Here is a 7768-nt window from a genome sequence, read left to right as displayed (position 1 = left end):
TAACCAAGACGAAGAAGCAATATAGAGATTACATGTTCACAATCACACATTTGACAATCCGATATAGAATGTCTGAGAAACAGAAAACCAAAGGGAAAAGAAACAGACAATTGGAAATGAAATGAGCAGAGATTATTATGTGAATGTCATAGCAAATTAAGCACCGGTGAAGCTTGGTGGCTTGTAGGCGATGAAACTGATGCACTGGACTTGACGGTTGTTGTCGAATCCGATGATCCTGATGAAAGCGTTAGGGTACTCCGTTTTGCATTCTTGGACTTCCTTCAACACTTGAGCAGAGTCAGTGCATCCGAACAAGGGAAGCTTCCACATTGTCCAGTAACGGCCATCGTAGTATCCGGGGGTGCTTCCGTGCTCACGGTAAACAAACCCGTGCTACACACACGTGAGAATTCCAATCAAAATCAGGATTGAGATTATGTGATAAAAGATGTTTAGATCCAAAAAACAAAACTTCTGTTTTTATTACCTCCAACTCGAATTCAACACAAGGAATCCACTTGTTGCGGAGAAGGTAGTCGACTTCCTTACCCAATTCAACTTCGGTAAGGTCAGGAAGGTAAGAGAGGGTCTCAAACTTCTTCTTTCCAACTGGTGGCCACACCTACAAATTAAATCACATTTCCAGTTGGTGAATACTAAGTCACGTTTGTATATATTGTTTTGGACATTTATTGATCCTAGGTACGTTATATACACTTTTCAATGGGATTCATGTTCGAATGCACCAGTTACGTGTAATAAAGGACAGGCCTGCAATTATTCTAGAGATATTTACCTTCATGCAGCTAACTCTTCCTCCGTTGCTTGCAATGGAAGTAATGTCGTTGTTTGCTTTGCGGGTGACTGGGAATGCAGCGGATGACTTCAAGCCGGTGAATGGAGCGACCATGGTGGCTTGAGCCGGGGAGGTAACCACAGCAGCGGAGGAAAGCATAGAGGAAGCCATTACTACTTCTTCTTCTTCTTCTTTTCTCTTAACTTACTTGTTTGTCTATCGCTTTGGTTATCTATATATAACGAGAACCGCAAGAGGAAAAGGCCCTAATAACCAGAGGGTCCAGATTTCATGATAACGTCGTTAACTGCCACATGATTAAAGAAAGGTGTTGAGACCCTTATCGATACTGACCACTATGTTAAGGCCACGTGGCAGAAATGCTATTATCTTATCTTGCATTAAAATGTATGAATGTGTGTATATATGGTTACTGATTTACTGCTGGCCTCCACTTGAGCCGATGCTTTTGGTTCCTTCCTATTGGGAGACGACAAATCAAACACATGGCCTACTCTTTAATGTTAGTGGAACTCCTAACTATTGGCTTAGTTTGATTCAGTTAATTAATAAGATCACATTTAGTATTATAACTATTACAAGTTATGAGCTACTTAGTTGTGAGCAAGGAGTACACTGTTAATGCTAACGTCGATAAACGAAGAAGGGAAACAATATTATATAGTGGGCCCGATTGGTAACTGAACACGGTAGTTAAACTGTAAGTCTGTCTTCTAACCATTGGACATGCTCTTAAACCTCAAATTTAAAGTTCACTAAACTTTAAAAGTAACATTGCTCTTAGAAATGCTCTAAAAGTAACATTGCTCTTAGAAATGCTCTTAAGTCAAATAGAGTAAGTTTTGGGTTTGAAAGTTTGGAAAAACTTAGGGTATCCTATTGGTAATTACTCATTTATTAACATCTGTAACAGTAACCAATTGAGGCAAGGACAGAAAAACCAGATGAAATGAGCATTGCGTTGTCATCGATCTCATGCTTCGTCTTCTAAAGAATAATATTTAATCTATTAAAATAGAATCTATTTTTTTATCTACTATTAACAAGTCATACTAGAACCATCTAAAAAACTACTTAATATGACATATTTTATTATTTACATTAATAATAAAACAAATATAAATATCAATTTATTTTTAAGTATAACAAATTCTATTGAGAAAAAATCTAACAAAATCCTACTAACCTTCTAAATATTTTTATAAAATAACACTTAATTAATTTCGTAAATACTAATATAACTTTATAATTCAATGTTAATTAAAAATTTATTATAAAACAAGAAAATAAAATTCTATACTATTTTTATATATATTTTGTTATATTATGTATTATATTAAAATAGAAGTACTATATGAATTAAATATGGGTAGATTTATCTATTTTATTTTTAAAATATTTTCATTTAAATAAATTATCACTCATCATTAAAATTCGTAAACTATATTACATTTTTTACAAAAATAAATTTATTAACATAGGTTAAACTTTTATATCTACAACTATATATTATTTTATTTTTTTATTTTGAAACTCTCAACAATATATTGTTTAAAAAAAATTAATATACAAAAATATAATGGTTTAATACTAACCTTTAGTTCATATACTATTTAAAAATATATTATTAGAAAACTATGAAATTTTAATAATTCATTCAAAATATTAATGATAAATCAAATTTTAATTTTAATATTTATATTAATTATAAAAATATTCTGAGAGATATATAAAAATATTACCGAAATTAAAATTATTTATATAAAATAATATATTAATTTAGTAACAAAAACATTTCGAAAATCATATAATCTCCCAGCTCAAATATAGTTGTGTAATTTTCCAAACAATTTTGACAAAATATAAAATTTAAAAATAAGTATGCAAACTTAAAATGATAATGTTTAAATTTTTCAAAAGGTATAATCATAGATAATAAAGAATAACTTCTTGAAATGTAACACGAAAAAACAAACTATGTTATAAAAATTAAAGTAATCTAATATTTTGAAGTCTTAATTGAATAACAAAAAAAAACAAAAATTAATATCATAGCATCCAAAAAATATTCTATATCAATAAAATTTATTAAAATAATATGATGGATGCTACCATATATACAATTTACTAAAATAATAGATTTATATTCACAATATATAACACTAAAATTAAAATTATATACTTAAATATTTATAATAAATCAAAAGTATACATTCATAAAATGAAAAATATCCGCACGAATGTGCGGGTCAAACTCTAGTTTTATGTTAAACTCGACGATTGTTTCTTTTCCTCTATATCTACTGTAGTTAAACAATACGGCCAATCTCTTTAATTGACTTGATCTAATAAATGATTCTAGCCTTTAACTTGAGGCAATCTAAATAGAATAAGAAAAACCAGAAGAAATGAGCATTGCGTCTTCATTCTTCTCATTCTTTGCCTTCCAGACAAAACACGACCTCTATATGAACGGAATATGCCTGGCTTAATTGCTTCATTCAACCTTCAAAGATTATCTATAAATGTGCAAGTATTTATGTCTGGTGTATAACAGTTACTTCTTCGAATCATGTCATTGAGTGTGCCAATAAGACGGACCGATGGTGCACCCAATGGCGCATTCAGGACTTTTGGCCTCTACTGGTGCTACCACTGTCATCGTACGGTCAGGATTGCATCATCAAACCCATTAGAGATCGCGTGCCCTCGATGCTTAAGGCAATTCGTTGTGGAAATCGAGATGAGACGGCCTCGGGTGACTTTCACTCATGCCGCTCCACCTTTAGATGCTTCTCCTGAGACACGCCTTCTCGAAGCTCTGTCCCTCATGTTTGATCCTCCAATCATAGGTAGATTCGGTGAAGACCCATTTCTCAGGGCAAGGTCCAGAAACGTGGAACACGAACCAACAACACCCCTACCGCACCATCGTCGACGCCACAGCCTTGACAATGATAACGATGGCGGTTTACCTCCACCAAGAAGAACATATGTAATACTACGGCCCACTGATCCAACCAGTCCACTTGGAAACAGGATTGAGCCAGCACCACCCAGGCGTATGAACCCACGTGATTTCTTTACTGGAGGGTCAGGTTTAGAACAGCTGATCGAACAGCTAACGCAAGACGATAGGCCTGGACCACCACCTGCACCAGAACCCACCATCGACGCCCTACCGACGGTAACGATCACATCAAAACATCTAACCAACGACACGTCCCAATGCACGGTGTGCATGGAGGACTTCGTTCCTGGCGGGGAAGCTACCGAACTACCATGTAAACATATTTACCATAAAAACTGTATAACTCCATGGCTAAGGCTTCACAATTCATGCCCAATCTGCCGCCGTGATCTGCCTCCTCCGGTCAACAACACCGTTACAGATTCTCAGGAAAGGAGCGATTCTACTAGAGAAGAGGTACCTGAAAGAAGGCGCCCTAGATGGATGCAGTTCTGGAACATGGGGCCTTCTAGAGCAAGGTATCAGAGGGTTAGTCCAGAAGAAACAGCGCACAGGAATACTCGAGGTAACAGGAGCTAAAAAAAAAACTGAATATTTCAGGGGAAACAAAAAAAAGTGTCTATCATTTGCTAAGAACATATGTATAGAAGCTGTCCGAAAAACAATAATAATAATAAATTCTGGCTAACGTTTCACCTTTCATGCTAGGGGTAACAGAACTATTTAAATGAGAAAGACAACTAAACTTATATCTCTGATTCTTCCTGCAGCTCAGTTGCAGTGGCGTCACTGTAATATCCTATAGCTTCTTGGACTCGTCCATTACCCAGTGGGAAGAAAATGCAGTGAGCAATTGAGGAAATGTAGAACATAACACTAAAACATATATTAATGACAAAACCTAGAGATTTCACACATGGCATGTCCCATCTGTTATCTGCAAATTCAAAGGAATAATACCAAATAACAACCACTACTTTGGATTCCAAAGTAACAAGTTCCAATCAGAATATAAAATTCAACAAACATAATATGCAAATTTCGCATCGCTGCAAAAACTAGCTTATAGGAGAGTACGAAACCCAAATAAAAGTTGAGTAGATTCAACAAAAGAGATGATTCTACTTGCAGTAGCGGTCGGCCTTCTTCTTGACCCGATCGTCGAGAGCCTCCGCAACCGAATCGAAGTTCGATTTAGGAACGTAACCGAACTTCTTCGCCTCCACGGGGAAAAGCTCATCGTACTTCCTCTTCTTCGCGGCGTCGATTGAATAGATATCGTTGTCTTTACCATCTGCTGCGGCGGAGGAAGTGGCCGGACCGTCGTCGGGAGTCATCTTTTCAACATTGGGGGCGGCGCCGTCGTCGAGCTTATCCTTGTTCTTCTTCTTCTTCTTTGGCTTCTTCTTTTTGATGGTGGCTAGATCGCCTCCTTTAAACGCTAACCTTCCACCCTTCGCCCTCTCGTAAGGATCCGACATCGCTTAGATTCGGTACCGCTGTTCTCTCTCTCTCTCTCCGGAATATTTTTCTTTGAGGACTAAAAGCCAAAGCCAAACCTTGTCTTGTGTTTATATTTTGTTTCCGGGCCGACTCTTATTGTCACTAGGGATTTAGGATGTCCGAATCCAGATCCAACAAGCATTTCAATATCTTTAATATGAGAAACATTCCTGTTTTTTTTTGTTTAATGAAAATTTAAATGATTTCTTCTAAAAGTACCCTTAAATTTACAGAAAGTTAATTCTTATTAATGGTAATTTGTCTTTTCATTTTTTTTGCTTAATATACATATTCGTTAATTTAATTTATTGTAGATTCATTAAAAAAAATTCATTCCAGCAATCATAAATTAAATTTTATTAATAGGTCTAAACTCATAATATGCTTCTGTACAAAAGAAATAAATTATTTACACTAAAACGATAATAGTATTTATCATGACAAAACCTATAAAATGCGTAACGTAAATACAAGAGAAATAAGATCACATGAACATATGAATATTAAAACTTAGTAAATCTATACTATACTAAAAGCAACATATAAAGAGCATAGAAGCTGTCCACGTCAGATTTTTAATTCTGACCAATCAGAGACAGTTTTGTGACACGTCAAATCGATCTTAATCAGATTTTTTTTATTCTTGATCCGTGAATGAGATTTGGCCCATAAGCCCAATCGTTTAGAAAAGAAGAGTAGGCAAGAGACAAACAATGACACATGTCTCTTTATAAATCTCTACGTTTTCGTTTACAAAAATGAAACCATCAAATTGGGTCAGAGAAACATATAAACCAACCTCTGTTATTTTCTTTCCAGCCCAATTTTGACCCATCCGACTCTTCTAACCTTTCGTCTTCTCCGTTGCCCTATTTTACACAGCAGATGTGTAAACGTCTGTATAATTATTGTAATCCTCATTGAAATATGTCATTAAGCTTCTCCCACTACGTAGAGTTTAATTATCCTTTCTCACCACCGCTTCGAAAACCCCTAATGTTTGATACTATAAATAAGTGATAAAGACTTCTCCAAATAGCCCTGCTTCATCCTCTTCATTATACTTCGTCCTTACAAACAGAGATTGCAATAAAGGTGTCCTCTCCAGTCATGTTTTCGGATCTGAAGTCAGGTCGTGCTTTTCAATCGGCAACCAAACCAATCTCAAAGAGGGAGGAGAGCTCATGGGGTTGACATGCTCCTACTTGATGAAAAGGTACGTTTTCTTATCTTCCATCTCCTATCTCATACTATTATTAACTACTCATACTACTTAACTTGACCACGTTCTAATGATTCTTGCTATGTACAATCGACACTTCTCCAAGGTATATCACTGTCCGGGTTTAACACGTATAAAAAGTATATGTGGCTTCAGACCGGGTTTGATACTTTTGGTTTACCTAAACGGCAGAGTATCTCCTGATCGATATAGATTCATTAGACCAGAATCTGGCTTAGAACTTAGCCAGCGACGTGATCGAAACCTGTACGGAAGTGGCGTCCCCAAATCGACGCAGTTTCAGCCGTACAGTGAGGTGTTCGGAATTCAGAGATTCAAGAATGCGAGCTGATGGGTGATGTTCGCCACTTGCAGCGCTCTTTCTTCGAATGGCTCACGGGCGTTACTTGGCAAGACGCCGGAAAGGTACGACTTTTCTTCCTCTAGCTGCCGGAAAAATCCTTTAATTTTGCTTTGTGTTTAGTGTTTGAGATTCTTAATGAAATACCAAAATTTTCAGGTGGAGCTGGTAGATGGATCGTCGTACTTAGCGCAGCCACTACCGTTCTCCATCTCGACGTTGATACGGATCAAGGTGTTAGTGACTGGCTACATCGAGTTCCAACACAATGCCGAGCTTTACTCAGAAACGTTTGTACCCATCAATGTAGTTTAGAAGCATATCAAACGTAACTGAGTGTTTGTTGCTTAAAGAGAAAAAAATAACGTAATTGAGCTTTCACCTTCAGCTTCCTCTCCATTCTTTTTTTATTATTATTATGTTACCGGTGAAATCTATTGAGAAAATATATACCTCCTAGGCTCCTAATGATAAAATATACTTATCTGATTTCGCTGAAAGCATTTACCGTACCTCCACTCCGAATTGTTCTTTAGAGCACCCAAAAACATTTCCCATGAATGCATATGACCACATAAACCAACAATCAAGTAAGCTTTTTCCTGGTGAAAAACTAAGATTATTTGGTCATTGGCTGTAAAAACGTGATTCAAAAGTCATTGTGATATTATCATGTTGGATCCTCTGTTTTCTTGGCTCTGCACAATACAGGTGAGTACTTAAGGAGAAAAAAGAAGAGAATGGCAGTGGAGTGATAGAGAGAAGAGAGGCAGGTGTGTGCTGCTTTAAGAACACTGATTTGACATACCCGATGTGTACGATCCAAACCTCCAAGTGTTTGCTTACCTTCAAATGTCCATTTGAAAGAGTTTATTACAATATAACAGTTTT

At 36.1% G+C, this 7768-nt stretch overlaps 3 protein-coding genes across 4 annotated transcripts; 1 reads left to right on the top strand and 2 right to left on the bottom strand.

The window, feature by feature from the left end:
- Window positions 1-1192, bottom strand: LOC125607892 (ribulose bisphosphate carboxylase small subunit, chloroplastic 2). The gene is made up of 3 exons (XM_048777400.1): window positions 800-1192; window positions 491-625; window positions 1-396 (listed from the first exon to the last, which is right to left on the bottom strand). The coding sequence occupies exons 1-3, from the start codon at window positions 968-970 to the stop codon at window positions 157-159; spliced, it is 546 nt and encodes a 181-aa protein (XP_048633357.1). The 5' UTR covers window positions 971-1192; the 3' UTR covers window positions 1-156.
- A 2052-nt stretch (window positions 1193-3244) lies between these two features.
- On the top strand, window positions 3245-4781 carry LOC106444892 (probable E3 ubiquitin-protein ligase RHC1A). 2 transcript variants are annotated; one of them, XM_013886314.3, is made up of 2 exons: window positions 3277-4356; window positions 4562-4781. In XM_013886314.3, the coding sequence occupies exons 1-2, from the start codon at window positions 3393-3395 to the stop codon at window positions 4594-4596; spliced, it is 999 nt and encodes a 332-aa protein (XP_013741768.2). In that variant the 5' UTR covers window positions 3277-3392; the 3' UTR covers window positions 4597-4781. The 2 variants fall into 2 exon arrangements, with proteins under 2 accessions (XP_048633355.1, XP_013741768.2); XM_048777398.1 differs by lacking the exon at window positions 4562-4781 and having other exon boundaries at window positions 3245-4491.
- BNAA04G08550D lies at window positions 4746-5445 on the bottom strand. Its single transcript, XM_013886317.3, has one exon. The coding sequence runs from the start codon at window positions 5270-5272 to the stop codon at window positions 4913-4915; it is 360 nt and encodes a 119-aa protein (XP_013741771.1). The 5' UTR covers window positions 5273-5445; the 3' UTR covers window positions 4746-4912.
- Window positions 5446-7768: the final 2323 nt, after the last annotated feature.

The sequence above is a fragment of the Brassica napus genome, chromosome A4 (assembly GCF_020379485.1).
Source record: "Brassica napus cultivar Da-Ae chromosome A4, Da-Ae, whole genome shotgun sequence".
Classification (NCBI taxonomy): domain Eukaryota; kingdom Viridiplantae; phylum Streptophyta; class Magnoliopsida; order Brassicales; family Brassicaceae; genus Brassica; species Brassica napus.
This window is presented reverse-complemented; position numbering and strand designations above follow the sequence as displayed.

Excerpts from the sequence above, each read along its gene's own strand:
- BNAA04G08550D (XM_013886317.3), bottom strand. The coding sequence starts at position 5,272 with ATGTCGGATCCTTACGAGAGGGCGAAGGGTGGAAGGTTAGCGTTTAAA.
- LOC106444892 (XM_013886314.3), top strand. The coding sequence starts at position 3,393 with ATGTCATTGAGTGTGCCAATAAGACGGACCGATGGTGCACCCAATGGC. Across the intron at positions 4,357-4,561 it reads AGCGCACAGGAATACTCGAG|CTCAGTTGCAGTGGCGTCAC; the intron begins GTAACAGGAGCT and ends TTCTTCCTGCAG.
- LOC125607892 (XM_048777400.1), bottom strand. The coding sequence starts at position 970 with ATGGCTTCCTCTATGCTTTCCTCCGCTGCTGTGGTTACCTCCCCGGCT. Across the intron at positions 626-799 it reads GAAGAGTTAGCTGCATGAAG|GTGTGGCCACCAGTTGGAAA; the intron begins GTAAATATCTCT and ends TTTAATTTGTAG. Across the intron at positions 397-490 it reads GTGTTGAATTCGAGTTGGAG|CACGGGTTTGTTTACCGTGA; the intron begins GTAATAAAAACA and ends ACGTGTGTGTAG.